The 20,385-nt window shown below is 48.3% G+C and overlaps 1 protein-coding gene across 2 annotated transcripts in view; it reads left to right on the forward strand.

Moving 5' to 3' along the window:
- spata20 (spermatogenesis associated 20) overlaps positions 1-15,030 on the forward strand; it is a 478,863-nt gene extending 463,833 nt beyond the window's left edge. For both annotated transcript variants that reach the window (XM_070857501.1, XM_070857500.1), the window contains exon 16: positions 13,377-15,030. In XM_070857501.1, the coding sequence (XP_070713602.1) occupies positions 13,377-13,547 (171 nt within the window). In that variant the 3' untranslated portion in view covers positions 13,548-15,030. The remainder of the gene's footprint in view (positions 1-13,376) is intronic.
- Positions 15,031-20,385: the final 5,355 nt, after the last annotated feature.

The following is a 20,385-nucleotide window of genomic DNA, read 5'->3' on the forward strand; positions in this document are numbered from 1 at the left end:
CGTCCTCAACCAGGCCAACATCCCCAGCATTGAAGCACTGACCACACTCGATCAGCTCCACTGGGCAGGCCACATTGTCCGCATGCCAGACACGAGACTCCCAAAGCAAGCACTCTATTTGGAACTCCTTCACGGCAAACAAGCCAAAGGTGAGCAGAGGAAACGTTACAAGGACACCCTCAAAGCCTCCCTGATAAAGTGCAACACCCCCACCGACACCTGGGAGTCCCTGGCCAAAGACCGCCCTAAGTGGGGGAAGTACATCTGGAAGGGCGCTGAGCACCTCGAGTCTCATCGCCGAGAGCATGCAGAAATCAAGCGCAGGCAGCGGAAAGAGCGTGCGGCAAACCTGTCCCACCCTCCCTTATCCTCAACGATTATCTGTCCCACTTGTGTCAGGGACTGTGGCTCTCGTATTGGACTGTTCAGCCACCTAAGGGCTCATTTTAAAAGTGGAAGCAAGTCTTCCTCAATTCTGAGGGACTGCCTATGATGATGATGATGGAAACACAAGGGCAGAGGTTAAGGTCTGAAATTGTTGAACTCGATGTTGAGTCCAGAAGGCTGTAAAGGGCTTGATCGAAAGATGAGGTGCTGTTCCTCGAGCTTACGTTGAGCTCGTTGTATACTAAATTGCGACATCCTGGTCCACTCCTCAATCACCCCCAATACCCTCTCCCCTTCCCATGGCACCTTCCCGTGCAAGCGCAGGAGATGCAACGCCAGCCCTTTTACCTCCTCCCTTCCCACTGCCCAGGGCCCCAAACACTCCAAAAATGAGGTGTTGTTCCTCAAGCTTACGTTGAGGTGTGTTGAAACAGTGTAAGAGGCCGAGGACCGAGAGGTCAGAGTGGGAGTAGAGTGGAGAATTAAAGTCACAGGTGACCGGAAGTTCGGTGTCACGCTTACGGACTGAACGGAGCTGTTCTGCGTTTGGTTTCCCCGATGTAGAGGAGACCACATCGTGAGCAGCAATTACAGTATACTAAATTGCAAGAAGTACAAGTAAATCACTCTTTCACCTGGAAGGAGTGTTTGGGGCCCTGAATGGTGGGAAGAGAGGAGATAAAAGGGCAGGTGTTGCATCTCCTGCGCTTACACGGGAAGGTGCCGTGAAAAGGGGAGGGGGTGATTGAGATGTGGGCCAGGGTGTCGCGGAGGGAGCGGTCCCTTCGGAATGCTGAAAGGTGACGGGAGGGGAAGATGTGTTTGGTGATAAGATCACAGTGGAGGTGGCTGAAATGGGGAAGGATGATCCGTTGAACGTGGAGGCTGGTGGGGTGAAAGGTGAGGACAAGGGGAACTCTGTCGTGGTTCTGGGAGGGAGGGAAAGGGGTGAGAGCAGAAGTGCGGGAAATGGAACGGACACGGTCGAGGGCCATGTCAACTATAGTAGAGGGGATTGCTCGGATGAGGAAAAAGGAAGACATATCAGAAGCACTAGTGTGGAAGGTGGCATCGTCAGAACAGATGCGACGGAGACGTAGAAACTGGGAGAATGGAATAGAGTCCATACAGGAAACGGGGTGGGAGGAAGTGTAGTTCAGGTAGCTGTGGGAGTCAGTGGGCTTATAGTGGATATTTGTCGATAGCCTATCTCTAGAAATGGAGACAGAGAAGTTGAGAATGTGAAGGTGAGGGGAGGGTGGAAATTGGAAGCAAAGTGAAGCAAGTGAAATTTTCTAGTTCGGGATGAGAGCAGGAAACGACATCGATACAGTCATCAATGTACCGAAAAAAGAGGTGAGGGAGGGGACCTGAGTAGGACTGGAGCAAAGAAAGTTCCACATCTCCCACGAAAATGCAGGCATAACTAGGACCCATGCGGGTTCCCATAGCAACACCTTTAATTTGGAGGAAGTGAGTAGTGTCAAAGGAGAAGTTGTTCAATGTGAGAACAAGTTCATCTAGGCAAAGGAGGGTAGTGATGGATGGGGCCTCTATTAAGGAAGAAGCGGAGCACCCTCAGGCCGTCCTGGTGGGGGAATGAAGGTGTGGAGGGATTGGATGTCCACAGTGAAAAGGAAACAATTGGGGCCGGGAAACTTTAAACTGTTCAAGTGGCGGAGGGCATCGGAAGAGTCGTGGATGTAGGTGGAAAGAGACTGGGCAAGATGAGAAAAAATCGAGTCGAGATAGGAAGAAATCAGTTCCGTGAGGCAAGAACAGGCTGAAACGATGGGTCTACCAGGACAGCCCTGTTTGTGGATCTTGGGAAGGAGTTAGAAGCGGGCTGTGGAGGGTTGAGGAACTATTAGGTTGGAGGCCATGGCGGGAAGATCTCCAGAGGAGATGAAGTCAGTGATGGTCTGGGAAATTATGGCGTGATGTTCGGTAGTGGGGTCATGGTCCAGGGGGAGGTAGGAGGAGATGTCAGAGAATTGGCGATGAGCTTCAGCAAGGTAGGGTTGCCAAACAACTGGCTTTCTTTCAATACTTTGAGGTGTGATATATGAGTTGTGATGAACGGAAGCTAAATGAAAGACTTGCTATAATTTACAAAAACTTACATCGAACATGTGAATTGTGTTTTCCTCACCCACTGCAAGTAGACGAGTTAAATTTGTTTCTCATGTTGCCAACTCTGGTTGGGTGTATTCCTGGAGGTATCATCACATGACCCCCATCGCAAACTGCCCCGCCCCCACACTCCCGTCATTGGTCCACTCTCCGGGTCCCTCCACCTTCCCAAGCCAATTGGAAAGCGAACAGACTCTTTGCTACCCGATCGAATGATTATTGCCCCATCTTCAATATTTTTATAATTAGTAAATTAAGGCATTCAAAGAAAATGGAAAAACACTTTTTTTTAATGGCCCTATGATTGTTCTCCCGGGACGCTTGCAGCAGTGTCCGGGAGATTGATCTTCAATTCCTGGAGACTCCAGGGCAGTCCTGGAGGGTTGGCAACCCTATTTGTTCCCCTCGCATAACACAGTTACACAAATAAGTCTGTGCTCGTAATATGCTGTAGTTGCATAACTAAATAACCCCTGTACATAGTTACTTACATCATTTTTCCTGTCAGGTACCTCAGATAACATTCAAAAGTTCATGCTTTATCTTTGATTTGATATTTTTTTTGAAAACACAAATTCGCTATTACCTTTGTAGTATTCACCCTCTTCTCAGGCAGTACCCCAGAGTCGAGGATGACTTGCTTACACACTAATATGAGTTCTAATGTGACTAATGAGTCCAATGCAGGGTCTACAGACTCTGTCACAGGTGGGGCAGACGGTGGTTGAAGGGATGGGTGGGTGGGTGCTTGGTTTGTCGTACGCTCCTTCTGCTCTTTGTGCTTGGGTTCGCTGAGCTCCCGACAAAGAGGCTCGAGGTGTTTTCAGCCATGATCTTATTGAATGGCGGAGCAGGCTCGAGGGGCCTAATGGCCTACTCCTGTTCTTATTTCTTATGTTCTTATGTTCAGCACCTTCTCAGATGCTTCTCCTCCATTTTGTGCGGTCTTGGGCTCCCAAGTGTCAGTGGGGATGTTTCATTTTTTCAAGGAGGCTTTAAGGGTGTCCTTGAAGCGTTTTCTCTGCCCTCCTGAGACCCGCTTGCCGTGTCCGAGCTCGGAGTACAGTGCTTGTTTCGAGAGTCTTGTATCAGGCATGCGGACAACGTGGCCCGTCCATCGGAGCTGATTGAGCGTGGTCAATGCCTCCATGCTGGGGATGTTGGCCTGAGAGAGAACACTGACGTCTGTACACTCGCCTGCCAATGGATTTCATCCATTCCAAAACTGGCTCCCTGGCTGTCAGTCCTCGGGTCTTAACGATCATTGAATTTGGGAAGAGAAGATGGTCAAGACTGGAAGGTGGAGACACGGGTCCATTCTGGGAGCTGTAGTCTGCTGTCCGGTTGAGCCTTGTCATTCAGTTGACAAAGTAGGAGCTGTGGGAAGCCCTATGAAAGTCCCACGTGCCTGAAATAAGGGCAGACTGGTGGAGGCCTTTCCCAAACTTTTCAAACACAGAACAAACAACCATATGGGCAAATTTGATGATTTTGAATTTGAGAATTTGGTGTGATTTTTCTGTGTTTATTACATTTAAAAATGTTATGTCCTGAACGATGACCTCAAACTACTGAGAAATCAAGATAGAGGCCCGCAGGAATTTTCAAAAAAATATCTTGGGTGATTTCATTGGTCCCCATGGGTGTTTATCCCATGGATTCACCCTTCCCCAGTGGTTAATCCTTCTTGCTGGTTAATCTATTGGTAGCTATTTGCCGATGGCCCATTCTTGATTTAATGTGGAGAATTTTAACCCACCCCATTTGCGGACACAGGGCTGGCGCGCAGTTAAGACAGCTGTGCAAAGACTTACCATCCCATTCCCACTCGATTCCCACCCACCATCATACCAGATGAGCAATTTTCTTAGCCGTCCAGGCGCTTGCCTGTCTCAGGTGGGAGCCTCATTAATACAGGCAGATCGGGGTTCTACGATGGTGGTTAGGACCCTAATGCCACTTAACAACAACAACAATAACGTGTATTTATACAGCGCCTTTAACGTAGTGAAATGTCCCAAGGAGCTTCACAGAAGTATCATGAGATAAAATTTGACACCGAGCCGCATATTTAGAAATTAGCGGAGGAAGAAGTTTGTTTTAAGGAGCGTCTTGAAGGAGGAAAGAGAGGTAGAGAGGCGGAGAGGTTTAGGCAGGGAGTTCCAGAGTTTGGGGCCTAGCAACAGAAGACGCGGCCATCAATGGTTGAGCTATTATAATTCAGAATTAAAGGAGCGCAGACATCTCGGGGGGGCGGTGGGGGATTGTGGGGCTGGAGGAGATTACAGAGATAGGGAGGGGAAAGGCAATGGATTGATTTGAAAACAGGAATGAGAATTTTGAAATCGAGGCATTGCTTAACCAGAAGCCAATGTAGGTCAGCGAGCACAGGGGTGATGGGTGAGCAGGACATGGGCAGCCGGGTTTTGAATCACCTCTAGTTTATGTAGGATAGAATGTGGGAGGCCAGCCAGGAGTGCGTTGGAATAGTCAAGTCTAGAGATAACAAAGGCATGGATGAGGGCTTCAGCAGTAGATGAGCTGAGGTAAGGGCAGAGCCGGGCGATGTTACGGAGGTGGAAATAGGCTGTCTTAGTTATGCTGTGGATATGTGGTCAATAGTTCATTTCAGGGTCAAATATGACACCAAGGTTAATTGCCTACTGAGTGGGACCCTCCAAAGTAAGTCAGAAATGTTCCTTTAGTGCACTCGACTGTCAGCTTAGATTATGTGCCTCAATCTCCGGAGTGGAGTTTGGAACTCTCAACCTTAAGAAGGGAAAGTGCCACCAGCCCGTTAGCTGATGGCTTAACATTGCTAGATGCATAGCACGTTGCCAGCCTCTCAACATCCGCTGTCAAAATTCACCCCGCAGGGAGGCAATCTGCGGCTGGCCCCAATTACGTTCCATATTCCCTCTGTCACTAATAGCAGGCACTCTGTCTTTAAGCTGGCTTTTGTCAGTACCCATCAGAGAGGGAGGGAAGGAGGGCGGAGGCGCATGGCGAGCACTTCTTGCGGTCAAGCACGCGAGTGGAATCTCACTGCTGATTAGGATTAATCTGTGGGCTATTTCTGGTCTGCTGCTGCTGCACATTGTCCAGCTCCTGCCACCCGTCAGCTTCGCTGCTCCACTCAATTGGCCTGAAGTGGTTAGCTGATAAAGAAAATATGGCACTTAAGTGGATAGAAATTGAAAATCACCAAACAATTTCTCTTGACTACTTGTCCCCCTGAACTGCTGGTGAGGGTGGGACAGGCCAGCTGCTCTGCTGTTTGTACAAGGACTGTGTGTGCCATATTATCATCATAATAGGCAGTCCCTCGGAATCGAGGAAGACTTGCTTCCACTCTTAACATGAGTTCTTAGGTGGCTGAACAGTCCAATACGGGAACCACAGTCTCTGTCACAGGTGGGACAGACAGTGGTTGAGGGAAGGGGTGGGTGGGACTGGTTTGCCACACACTCTTTCCGCTGCCTGCGCTTGATTTCTGCATGCTCTCGGCGATGAGACTTGAGGTGCTCAGCGCCCTCCCGGATGCACTTCCTCCACTTAGGGTGGTCTTTGGCCAGGGATTCCCAGGTGTCAGTGGGGATGTTGCACTTTATCAAGGAGGCTTTGAGGGTGTCCTTGTAACGTTTCCTCTGCTTGCCATGAAGGAGTTCCGAGAGAGCGCTTGCTTTGGGAGTCTTCTGTCAGGCATGCGGATAATGTGGCCAACCGCAAATCACATAATACAAAAGGCGGATGCTGGAAATCTGAAATATAAGCAGAAAATGCTGGCAATACTCAGCAGGTCAGGCAGCATCTGTGGAGAGAGAAACCGAGCCAATGTTTCAGGTCTGTGACCTGTTGTCAGAACTGGTAAACATCACAGATGCAACAGGTTTTAAGCAAGTGCAGAGGCAGGGAAAGGGCGGAGGGGGGGGCGGGGGGAGAACAGAAGGGAAGATCTGTGATAGGGTAGAAGGCAGGAGAGATTTAATCAACAGCAGAATCATTACCAGCAACTGCTGTCCAAGGAAATGGGAGCAGTGATCACGATTTGAAATTGTTGAACTCGATGTTGGATCCGGAAGACTGTAAAGTGCCTATTCGAAAGTTGAGGTGCTATTCCTCGAGCTTCCATTGAGCCTCATTGGAACAGTGCAAGGGCCGAGGACAGAGTGGGAGTGGAACGGAGAATTAAAATAGCAAGCTACCGGAAGCTCAGGGTGATACATGCAGACTGAACTGAGGTGTTGGGCAAAACGATCACCAATCTGTGTTTGGTCTCCCCACTGTAGAGGAGACTGCATCGTGAGCAGCGAATACAGTGTACAAAATTGGAAGAAGTACAAGTAAATCGCTGTTTCACCTGGAGAGGGCGTCAGGGGCCTTGGATATTGAGAAGGGAGGAGGTAAAAGGGCAGGTGTTGCATCTCCCGTGCTTACACGGGAAGGTGCCGTGGGAAGGGGAGTGGTGCTGGGGGTGATGGAAGAGTGGAGCAGGGTGCCGGGAAGGGGATAGTCTCTATTACACACCAGTACCATATTATACACACATAATACACACCCTTTCACTAAACATAACAGCATGACCCCACCCAGGAGATACAGGCTGCAGGTATGGTTGCCTAGCAACTAGGCACTGGACGAGCAACCCGGAGGTACGGAGTTGAAATCGACCACGGCAAGTTGCGAAACCGAGTTCAGTAAATCTGGTAATTTTGGGCTGGCACCAGAAAATGACTGTGAAAGCTGGCGTATTATAATAAAAATGTAATTCAGGAAACAACTTGCATCCCGACCAAGCCTGGAGTACATGTGACTCCAATCTCAGACTCTTGACTCTTGATGCCGTTGGGGAAACTAAGGATGGACAGTACCTACAGCTGGATTTTCGGCTTTGATGTTTTTGGGGCAGTAATGGCGGCGGGGCGGGAAAGTTAGCGCCCGGGAACAGTTTGCACCTCAGTAAGTAACATTGGGCAGCTGGGCCCTGAGTCAGGGGATGCAACGATAAGGGAGGCATTGTACTCCTCACTTGGGCGCTAGCATAGGAAACTCCCGAGCTAGCATGGGAAACTCCGAGAGACGCCTGGGGGTGGGGGAAACTAAACCCACAAATACATTCCCAAAACATTGCCCACGTCTCCACAACACAAATCGCCCAAAAAAATGTTTTTTAAAAAAAACAATCACACTTACCTCAGGAGTCCATTACTAACCTCTTCGCTATTGGTATCGTTGGACAGCTTGATTTCCCAGGCAATCCCTGCGGGGCTCGTTTTGGGGCGTATGGGTTGGGCAGAAGTTCAAACTCGTGCCGGTGTCACAACCTGGGGCGTTGCACGCCAGCGCAGCTCTTCCGGGCGGTGCTGCTCCATGCCGCCACTAAACCGGACCCGGGGATCGCTGTGGGGCGCTGGAGGCTGACCGCCCGGCCAATACACCTCATTGCCACCACTCCGAGGTGGCGAGGAGCCGAATATCCACCACTTGTCTTTGTCACAGTCACCCACATCCCAGGAACAAAGAAAACAACAACAAAAAAACACCATGGGCTAGATTTTACACTTTTGTGCAGATCGCCCAAAAATGGCCGTTATTTCTGGCTTGGGCAGTAAAAATGGGTTTTCAGATCGGCGGCCTGTCGCCCATTTTCAAAACCCCTAGTCTCCAGTTTAAAAATTGGGTGTTACCGCGAGCGATCTAAAATGGGTGTTAGCGTTAAATCTTTCTGACCTTCTGCCGTAAAGTGTTGCCGTCCTTAGCAACGGCATGACAACGCTCGACTCCCGCGATTCAGGAGGTCAAGGGTAGTCATTACATGCGCATAAGAGGAGACAGGGAGAGAGGGAGCTGAGGGAGTGAAGGCGTGTGTGGGTGTGGTGAGGCTGCTTTGGGAGGAAGGAGGGAGAGTTTTGAGCTTTATAGCAAATTGTGCCAAAAAAAATTACCCATTACCTGCCAGATATTTTCCCGAATTTGGTGCCGATAATAGAGGGAGAGGAGGAAGCGACATAGCAAGCTGTGGAGCCTGACGTTGGCGAGAGCAGTGAGTTGGGAGAGGAACACATTGGAGGATGCAAAAGAGCAAGGAGGTTCTCTGACAAGGCAAATGCCTCCCTCATGCAGGAGATCCAATCACGCTGGGGTGATTGACACAGGAAGGGTGTGGGAAGCCCATCCCAAAGGCCTACCAGAAGATATGGGCCAAGATAGCAGAGGTGGTCTCGTCGACGACCAATGAGGTGCGTGAGGGCAACCAATGCCGTAAGCGATGGAACGACCTTGTCGGATCCGCAAGAGTAAGTATTACATTTATTTACATGTACTTATGCATTTATATAATTTGATTTGTAAGAGTCATGAGTGACTATCAGCAGATGTGAAACAGAAATGAGGTTATTAGAGGAGAAGGGGGTGCTAGCATCATCAGGTGAGTCCAGCGCTACACACAGCATATGCACGACAAAAGCACCACCGCTCTCAAAATCATCACAGACATCACATGGGAATGTTTTACTGGGAATGTTTTACTCAAAGCTTGTGGTCACAGTGCACGTCTTTAGGTAAAGAATGATCATTCTCATAATAATCATGATTACAACTGACTGTTATGTGTTGCATCAGTTTCTGACAGTACCTAGCAGTGATATCACGGAATGATCTCATGCCATGTCATCCTGTTACCATTTACAGAAGAAGCTCTTGACGAATAGGTCTGAGCAGAGGCGAACGGGTGGGGGGCCACTAGTCACCAGCGACATCACTGAGATGGAGGAGCGGGTGCTTGCACTCATGGGTAGCAACCCCCGCACGGCCACGCACACAGCTGCAGACCCTGAAGTGAATAAAGTATACACCATTGCGTGATGTAAAGTCAATAGATGCCACACCCACTCATATCCGAACAATCATATATGATAGATGATTTCTAAAATTGTCCTATAAGTAATGCTGGCCTCATGAGAATCATTGCAATGCAGAATGTGTTGATGGTCATGAAATGTGATGTCTGTGATGATTTTGAGAGCGGTGGTGCTTTTGTCGTGCATATGCTGTGTGTAGCGCTGGACTCACCTGATGATGCTAGCACCCCCTTCTCCTCTAATAACCTCATTTGTGTTTTACAGCTCCGCCAGCAGCATGGCCCCGGCAAGACCACAGAGGTAGAGGCGCGGGCCGGAGTTGGCGACGATACTACATCTGGTGCTGAGGAGGTCCGATTCTATCCCGTCAATCAGCTGGGTCTGTTCTCCACAGATGAGAGCACAGACTTCGAGGAACCTGCATTGCCAGGCTCCAGAAGGCATTCCACCCTGTACAGGGTATTGGTGAGGCCGCACCTTGAGTACTGCGTGCAGTTTTGGTCACCTTACTTAAGAAAGGATATACTAGCTTTGGAGGGGGCATAGAGACGATTCACTAGGCTGATTCTGGAGATGAGGGGGTTACCTTATGATGATAGATTGAGTAGACTGGGTCTTTACTTGTTGGAGTTCAGAAGGATGAGGGGTGATCTTATAGAAACATTTAAAATAATGAAAGGGATAGACAAGATAGAGGCAGAGAGGTTGTTTCCACTGGTCGGGGAGACTAGAACTAGGGAGCACAGCCTCAAAGTACGGGGGAGCCAATTTAAAACCGAGTTGAGAAGGAATTTCTTCTCCCAGAGGGTTGTGAATCTGTGGAATTCTCTGCCCAGGGAAGCAGTTAAGGCTAGCTCATTGAATGTATTCAAATCACAGATCGATAAATTTTTAACCAATAAGGGAATTAAGGGTTACGGGGAGCGGGCGGGTAAGTGGAGCTGAGTCCACGGCCAGATCAGCCATGATCTTTTTGAATGGCGGAGCAGGCTTGAGGGACTAGATGGCCTACTCCTGTTCCTAATTCTTATGTTCTTATGTTCACCCTAAGGCCATCTAGTGCTCCTCCAGCCATTCCAACCTCCACTCTGGAGATACCGGGCCCAAGCACCTCGCCACAGGGCACCCCAGTTGTCCCCAGGACTGCGCCGACCCCGCGGAGGCCTCGTGGACACGGCAGGTCTGGTCCATGAGCGCCAGATCAGAGCGGAGAGATGGTACAGTTGTCCAGGAGGACTGTAGACATAGGTGACCAGATCCTAAATGCATTGGGGGGCATATCCCGACAGCTGGCCAGCATCTCCGGCACCATGACGGAGTATGTTCCGTGGATGGCGGAGGCCCTGGAGGCGATGGCCAGGAACACTCGTGGCATAGGCCTCCCAGTGGTCCCAGAGCGTGGCACTCCACCCCTAGCTTCCACACCCCCAGTGCCAACGACACGAGAGGCAGGAGCAAGATCCTGCTTCTGCATCCGATAATGTTCCCACCTCAGTAGCCCCCCGCTCCCGTATCCATGCGACCACTGGCTCTGCCTTCATCCCCCCCCAGTGAGGCACCGCCTAAGGAGCTCCTCGGCCAGGCAGCGAGGAGGAGAAGGGGTAGAGGTGGGGAGAAGAAGGGGAGGGGGGAAGGAAAGTGAGGTGCATGTCCTCAGGTGATGGCTTTGTTATATCTCCATCTCGGTGTGTACAATTTGTTGTAATCTATGGGAGTGGGGGGCCGCCCTGTTGGTTTGCATTTGTGTTCTGTGTTGCTGGACATGTTGACCATTTGATTGATGTCAATGTTCGAAAAAGTGGGGTAGGGTTGGGGTGTTTTTGCCTGTGATACTTATGATTTCAGACCAATGGTCGTATTAAATATTTTTTATTCAACATTACCTTGTTGCACATTGTCTCAGATAGCTGGACTGTTACACACTGGTGATTCCTGAACATGAAAGGGTATAATTACACTGAACTTGAATCAACTTAAACTTTAACTGGCACCAAGGTGATGCCCACCATTGATGTCTGAACTGCACACACACAGCAGTGTGTCAGCTTTGTCAATAACAGCAACGTTCTTTCAGGCAAATCGCTCATTTATGAGCTCCTGACGTAAGAGTCTTGCAGCTATGTAGCCACCATGGGCCCTTTCCTGCGATCTGGAGGGGGGCGTGGACATGGTTGCAGAGTCAGCCTGATTGTCTGTCCTGAGGTCAGCGTCCAGCCTCTTGTCCTCCTCTTCTTCTCTCTCCTGAGGTGGACCATCAGTCCCTCCGGGCAATTCTTGTCCCCTCCTGATAACTAGGTTGTGCAGCATGGAGCACATGACCACAAATTGAGCTACCTGCTCAGGGTTGTATAGTAACTCCCCTCCTGAGTGCTCCAGGCATCTAAAACGCTGTATAAGCACACCAATGGATTTCTGGACCACATTGCGTGTGGTTTTTTGACTCTCATTGTATGCTACTCGACCTCGGTGTGGGTGTCACGGAAGAGGAACATCAGCCAGGTGGCTAGGCCATATTGTTTGTACCAAGCATCCAGCATTGTCCTTGTGGCTGACTGGTAAACATGTCAGAGACAGCGTTCTCACACAGGATGTGAGCATCATCGAAGCTGCCCGGACATTTGGCATTCACTGCCATAATTATCTGGTTGTGATCGACAACTAGTTGGACCTTCAGGGAGTGAAATCCTTTTCTATTGCGAAAAACCTCTGGGTCCTGAGAAGGTGCCCGCAAGGTGATGTGAGTACACTGCATTGCTCTCTGCACCTTGGGGAACTTAGCAATGTGGTAGAATGCTCCAGCCCTGTCAGTCTGAGCCTCTGTGGTCATAGGGAAGCTGATAAAGTCCATCCTAGGCGCGTTCAGGGCTTTCGTGACCTGTCTAATGTGTGGCATGTTGAGACAAAGGGGAAATGTCAATCGTGGAGGCCTGAAAGGAACCGGATGCGTAGAACGACAGTGCCGCGGTGACCTTGACCTCGATGGACAGTGATGTCCTGAAGGTGCTGGCAGGCTGCAGATCTTCCCTGATGAGCTGGTATATTTCACTGATAACCACTTTGTGGAAGCTAGGTCTCCGAAGGCAGGTGTTCTCGGATTAAACGAGGTAAGACCGCTTCTGTAAGTGTCGGGGGTGTATGGTCTGGACCTCCTCCTCAGTCTGGCACGGCTTAGATTGGGCACATAATGCTGTGCATTGGACGTTGTGCCATTTGCACTCTACGTAGTGATCGATGCAGACTGAGAAATGGCTGCCCCATTCCAATAAAAGTATAATGCCGATTGTTCACAAGCAATAAATCTCCACACGAAAAGACACCTACAGTAAAACCCAATCGTCCACAGTATGAAAATATGTCTGTTGAGATGGTCACTTCACCTGAGAAGAACTCCCCCGAAGTTGAAGCAGCCTTTTCAATGAATCGACCTGTGATTTGCAAAATGGCGTCCACACCGCTGTGGTTAGTTCAGAACAGTTCAACTTTTTCAGAGCAGTGTTTTGGGCGAGCGATATTGTGGACAGGATGTGTGCGAGGTAGTGAAAGTGACGCTGGGTGATATACTGGGCGCTACTTTCGGCAAATGTGATCTTTGCGACAAAAAAAAGTGAGCAGTCGGTATTATTGAATCTCGGCATTAATTACGTGCCGAAAGTAACGGCGGGCGATATTATGGCTGTTGGTTTTGCCCATTCTGATGATTTCGCCCAAAAAAAGTGGGTGGGCGGTATTATTTTTTCCCGGCGTTACATACACGCGAAAGTGATAAGTGTCCGAAAAATGGGCGTCAGTTTCCATTTTGTGGCTAAATAGGCGATATATGGGCGTTATACGTCCTTTCGGCATTAACATGGATGTTAAGTGGGCGTTATGCATGCAAAAATAATGGAAAATCTAGCCCCATATTAGTTTGGAGTTAATCCTTGAATTCCATTATATTCTCTGCATTGCACTGTGTCCATTGTTAGATCTAATAATGGTTTCCTTTTTCTCCGTTAGATATTACTGTTGGCGGATGGGAACTGTGAGAGCTTCCTGTACCAGTCGCTGCCTTTCTTATCTACATTAGAATTGAAGGATGGCAAAGCCACCGCCTACGTTTGCCAGAACTTCACCTGCTCGCTGCCAGTTACCTCAGCCGGCGAGCTCCAGACTTTACTCATGAAATAACAAGTACAAAAGAAATGCGATGCAACAGTGGGCACATGGTTTGCAATAAATCCCTGCAAATATTGTACGATTTGCTACAAATGGTTTTTTATTTAGCCTTGAAGAGTAATATTTAGTGTCTGCTGAGATGGACAATCAAAGGTTACTTCAGCATGATAGCATGAAATAGGTGATTATATATTTCCAATACTAATTTCTGTTTAATGATTATGATGTTTAAATGGTTATGGTATTTGAGCATTGCAGTTCAAAATGTGGCTTGATAGATCATTAGCAAGATATATGCAAACATAACCTTGTACCGAGGTAGTGCTGCACAATGGAAGTCCCGTTTTTCAGATGAGACTTTAAATTGAAACCCCGTCTGCCCTCTCAGGCGGATGTAAAAGATCCCATGGCACTATTTTGAAGAAGAGCCAGGGGAGTTATCCCTGGTGTCCTGGCTAATATTTATCCCTCAGCCAGCATCAATAAAAAAACAGATTATCTGGTCATTGCTGTTTTGGGGAGCTTCCTGTGCGCAAATTGGCTGTCGCATTCCCTACATTACAACATTGACTTCACTTGGAAAGTACTTCATTGGCTGTAAAGTGCTTTGGGATGTCCTGAGTTCGTGTAAAGGGCTATGTAAATGCAAGTGTTTCTTCTTTACCATCCCGGAAGATACATTAACCTACTGAGCTACCGGGCGCACTTCCCACCCTGCCTTGTCATGGCTTCTCCCCTCTGGCTCCCATCCACAGCAGTGCCGCTTCCACCAGAGCCCCCCTGAAGCACATGCACCATGAAGCAAGCTTTATTCTCCTCCCCACCTGAAAATACGCATCACAGTTTCCCAAAACCCATTCCCCTTTCTCTCCGTCCTGTGGCACAGTAGGGGTTGTGCCCATGACACATAAGAAATAGGAGTAGGAGTAGGCCATTTGGCCCCTGGAGCCTGCTCCACCTTTCAGTGGCTGATCTGATCTTGGCCTCAACTCCACCTCCCTGCCTGCTCCCCATGACCCTTCACTCCCTTATTGTTCAAAAATCTCCACCTTAAATATATTCAATGGCTCAGCCTCCACAGCTCTCTCGGGCAGAGAATTCCAAAGATTCACGACCCTCTGAGAGAAGAAATTCCTCATCTCCGTTTCCTGGTGTGGGATTCATTCTCCGGTTGCACTGTGTTCCGATCGCCGGCACTGTCATCGCTCTCCTTAATGAGGGCTGAAAAAAAATAATGATCTGAATTAGCATGCAGAGAGCGGAGTATTGCTCCTGCTGATGGGCTGTGAATCCTGCTGTGGATGTAATTTGGACACTGAATGCGAGTGCCTCATTAGTAACTCCAGACTCCACGTAATGTATCTCTCGTGATTTCTGAAACGGTGACAAACTCAGGGTGGTGATACAGTAATGTTAAAACATCTCTGAAAAGGAACAATTGCTTAACGATGAAATGCAAATAAACACAGTCTCCCGTCAGACTTTCTGCACTGATCGCTCTGGAATTCGTGGTCTTTCCTTTCTGAAATTATCTGTAAAATATTTGATAACTTTAAGTTGTTAATTTTTGACTCCTTAAATGTTTGATGAAGTACATCCAACTTACTATAATGAACTGATTAAGGTGCGTTAACAGATTAAGCAGATGCCTGCGATTTAATTTTGTACTCCTTCATTCAAGCACACATTTTAATTATTTTTCTTTTTGCTAATTTTCTAAATCTATTTCCCTTTTTCTCCCCCACTGACTCTTGGGGCTGGATTTTTGGCTTCGATGTTTTTGGGGTGATAACGGCGGCGGGGCGGGAAAGTTAGCACCCGGGAACAGTTTGCGCCTCAGGAGGTAAGTTTGGACAGCTGGGCCCTGACTCAGGGGGCGCAGCGCTAAGGGGAGGCGTTGTACACCTCTCTTAGGATGTTAGTATGGAAAAGTCCCGAGCTAAAGAGCCGGGCCGGGAGTGCTCCGAGAAAAAAAAACATTCCCAAAACATTGCCCACGCCACCACAACACAAATCGCAAAAAAAATTAAAAGAAAAAACAATCACACTTACCTTAGGAGTCCATTACTCACCTCTTCGCTGTCGGGATGGTTGCACCGCCTGATTTCCCAGTGCTGGGCTCGCTTCGGGGCAGACGGGTCCGGCTGTAGTTCAAACTCATGCCGGTGTCGCAACCAGGGGCGTTGCACACCGGGCGCAGCTCTTCCAGGCGGTGCTGCTCCGCGCCGCCATTAAACTGGAGCCGAGGATCACCCGCCCAGAACACCTAACCGCCGCTGTGGGGCAAAGAACGGAGCGCAGAAGACCAGAAAATCCACCCCTGTGGGTATAGAGGGGTAACGAACTGACCCCCTTACCGGACTACTGTTCCACAGAACGTGAATCCAAATCCCCACCATGGCAGTTTGAGAATTTTAATGCATTTCAAGAAATCTGGAATAAAAAGCTGGTGTCGGTAAAAGTGACCATGAAGCTGTCGGGATTGCTGTAAAAACCCAACTGGTTCACTCACATCCTTTAGGGAAGAAAACCTGCCGTCCTTACCCACTCCCCCCCAACACCTGGCTTGGCCTATATGTGACTCCTGTCCCACACCAATGTAGCTGCTTCTTAACTTCCCTCTGAAGTGGCCTAGTGAGCCACCCAGTTGTATTGAATCACTGCCAGTGGTTGAAGAAGGCCCACCATCACCACAGTCTCAGTGTAACTGGGGATGGGCAATAAATGCTGGCCATGCCAGTGACGCCGACATCCCGAGAATGATGAGGTCAGGTTGCATCAATTTGGCTTGTATTGTCTTGAGTATAGAAGATTGAGGGGTGATCTATCGAGGTGTTTTAAGATGTTAAAAGAATTTGAAAGGGTAAATAGAGAGAAACTTTTTCTTCTGGTGGGAGAATCAAGGAGCTAATCTTAAAATTAGAGCTAGGCCATATAGGAGCGAAATCAAGAAGCACCATTTCACACAACAGGTAGTAGTCATTTAAAACATTTTCACCAGAAGACTGTGGATACTGGTGGACAATTGGAGCTTTCAGCACTAAGCTGGATAGATTACTGTTCAAGGAGGGTATTAAGGGTTATCGATCCAGGGCGGCTAAATAAGTTAAGATAGAGATCAACCATGATCTAATTGAATGGCGGAGCAAACCCGAGGGTCCATGGCCAACTCCTCTTCCTAATGTTCCTAAAAAAAAAATACTTTACCCAGCTGACAATTCTTCATGGTGCAAGTGTTGTGAGACTCCTCACCCTTGGTGAACATTACAGCTAAGGCCGATCCTAAACTCAGCAGTTGTCCGCAGTGAGAACACTAGCTGGTTTGCCCACTCGGTCGTCTACATAGAATGATATAGAACATACAGCACAGAAACAGGCCATTTGACCAAACTGCTCCATGCCGATGATTATGCTCCACACGAACCTCCTCCCACCCTACTTCATCTCACCCTATCAGCATAACTTTATATTCTTTTCTCCCTCGTGCTTATCTAGATTCCCTTTAAATGCATCATCCAGCTTCCCCTTGGGCTAATCGTAGTGACTTCTCTGCCTCTTCAACTGAGGTCATTTAACTCAGCACACACTGGGAATTGAGCCCAAGACCTTCCCGGTCTGTATTGCTTAGTATCAAACTGCGCACTGCACTTACTATCCTTTCAAATCAAAGAGTTATGATTTATTTGTACTGTTGGTCACCACAGGTTATGTTGACCATTTTGTGCCTTGGTGATAATTTCCAGTAATTTAGTATCATTTGCAATGCAATTTACCATGTTCTGAACCGCTGGTTTGCAGGTGTTGCAATGTTATTTCTCCAGCAAATGGTAGTTATACCATAGGGTGGTGGAATGTAGGTTAGGGGTCCCATGTCCTGCAACTCACTTGCAAGTTCTTTCAATTGATGGATGTTAGTTAAATTATCGCAAGGAATTTGGACGTGCAGAAAGTTCAAATTCCTCCTTCACTCCCCGTCTGGCAAGCAAGAACTTAGCTTCCGCAAATTGCAGGTACATTACCCGTGTTGGTAATGCTGTGACTCCCACCTCAACCCCGGCATTGGTGAGTTGTCGGTCTCAGCCTTGCTGCTGTGGGATAATGTGGAGCAGTTTCCAGGCAGGGAGTGAAGCAGCGTCTCTTTCACACTGCTTTCAGGCATCTGGTGCCGGCTAACTTCATACACCTGGCCTGAGGCCCACACACAATGGGCATACAGAACTCACTAAAAGCTCGTGGGAAGCTACCAAAAGGCTAATGGAATGTTGGCCTTTATCTCAGGAGCACTGGAATACAAAGGGATGGAAGTTATGTTACAGTTATATAAAGCTCTGATTGGACCCTGTGATGTGTTTGCTTCATGGGTTTTTTGCTTAAGAATTCATAGCAACACATTGCTATTAAGAATCGGTTGGTTTATTAGCAAAGGTGTAACAATCACACGACACATTACCAGTTCATCCACCAGGCTCACAACCACCTGCCTCATCGTGAATCCCCTGAACCCAACTGGTTGGGGTTTTATTGAGTCTTGTCAACATCATGTAACTGGCTAAGCCACTCCTAAATCAACAGCTCTACAACTATTTTGAATAGAACGTTATTATGTATTAATGCTTGGGGGTCACCAGACACTAGAGGGCGCCGCAATCGGAGGTCATTGGGCTGTACGAATGTGGTATGTGTGCTTGTGATCCGTTTCTAGTTCAAAACGAAGACCAAACAGGTACTGGTGCATTTTTTTTTTACCCCATACACACAGGCCAAAGCTTCTTTCTCTACCATACTGTAAGCTCTTTCCACTTTAGATAGACTTCTCGAAGCATATGCAACAGGTTCTAGCTTGCCCGATTCATTTGCTTGTTGGAGTACGCAGCCAACCCCATATGGTGAAGCATCACAGGCCAATACAAGACACTTACATGGATCATAATGAACAAGCAACTTGTTTAAACATAGCAGATTCTTGGCTTTCTCAAAGGCTCTATCTTGAGACGCACCCCAGACCCAGTTGTCGCTTTTTCTTAGTAACACATGCAGTGGCTCTAGTAAATTGCTCAATCTGGGTAAGAAATTACCAAAGTAGTTGAGTGGCCCAAGGAACGAACGCAGCTACGTCACATTCTGAGGCCTGGGTGCATTTTTGATGGCCTCGGTTTTCGAATCAGTGAGCCTAATGCTATCAGCAGCAATCTTCTTCCTGAGGAATTCGACTTCAGGTGCCATGAGTACACACTTCGAGCGTTTCTAGACGCTGTAGGACTTCTTCAAGATTGTTCAGATATTCAGCAGTGTCACGACCTGTGACCAGAATGTCATCTTGAAACACGACAGTTCCAGGAACGGACTTCAGTAAACTCTCCATATTCCTCTGAAGCTGAACGAATCCCAAAAGGACACCTGTTGTAGACGAACAGTCCTTTATGGGTGTTGATGCAGGTGAGTTTCTTCAAAGCGTCAACATTTTGGCCGACGTCAGATCCAGTTTCGTGAACGACTTTCCACCAGCTAGCATAGCGAACAGGTCATCAGCCCTCGGTAATGGATACTGATCCTGTTTCGAAAATCGGTTAATCGTAACCTTGTAGTCTCCACAAATCCTGCCATTACTCTTCAACACAGGAACAATGGGACTAGCCCACTCGTTAAACTCAACCGGTGATATGATCCCTTCACACTGGAGTCTGTCAAGCTTAATTTCAACTTTCTTCCTCATCATGTACGGAACAGACTGAACTTTGTAATAGACAGGCCTTACATTGGAGTCCAGATAAATCTGCACCTTGGCTCCCGTAAAATTACCAATGCCCGGTTCAAATAAAGAAGGAAACTTTTTCAATACTTGAGCACACGAAGTATCATCCACCAAAGACAACAGCTTGACATCATTCCAGTTCAGCTTGATTTTCTCGAGCCAATTCCTGCGGAACAGCGTTGGACTATCACCTGGGATGATCCATAATGGTAGCTTGTGAACCACACCGTCATATGACACCTCAATTGCTGCACTGCCGAGCACTGGTATGTGTTCCTTAGTGTAAATACGCAACCTGGCATTGACTGGACTCAGCTTCGGTTTTGCAGCCTTAGTGTCCCACAGCTTGTCAAACGTCCTTTGCCTCATCGACTGGCTCGCACCCGTGTCCAGCTCCATTGATACAGGAACACCATTCAGCTTCACATTAACGACTATCGGCTGGCTCTTGCTCAGGAACGAATACAGTCCATTCACTTCCTCCTCAGGTTGCGTATTCAGGCCATCACTGAACTGGTCCTCATCAACCACGTGGTGAGCCGCACCACGCTTGCTCCGTTATGAACACATCTGGTGAAGATGCCCCACTTTCGAAAATCCATTGCATGAGTATTGTCTAAACCGACAGTGATGAGGCCGATGATTGCCCCCACAGCGCCAACAGGGTGAAATCTGGTCCGAACCAGTTGGTGGGCTCTGAGCAGCGGCAAGTTTTGCGTAAGCAGCTCTGCCCGAAGACGACGCCATCTTGTTTACAGTACTTGCCGTGGAACTCTGATTCGTTGATGATATCTGCCTCAAATTGTCATCCGTCATCATGCATGCCTGGGCAGTCGCGATGGCCTTTTTCAAATCCAGCGTCTCTGCAGCTTCCTGAGGATCGCATCATGGTTGATGCCTATCACGAAGACATCACGCAGCATGTTCCCGAACTTACACGGCTCAGCAAGACGTCACAGGTCAGCGACAAATCCCGACACGTCCTGGCCCTCAGCACGAACATGTGTAGAAATGGTAGCATGATGTGATGATCTCCTCTTTTGGCTTCAGATAGTTACCCACTAACGTACACAATTCCTCGTACCCTTTTTCCACCAG

Source organism: Pristiophorus japonicus, chromosome 16 (assembly GCF_044704955.1).
Source record: "Pristiophorus japonicus isolate sPriJap1 chromosome 16, sPriJap1.hap1, whole genome shotgun sequence".
NCBI classification, from domain to species: domain Eukaryota; kingdom Metazoa; phylum Chordata; class Chondrichthyes; family Pristiophoridae; genus Pristiophorus; species Pristiophorus japonicus.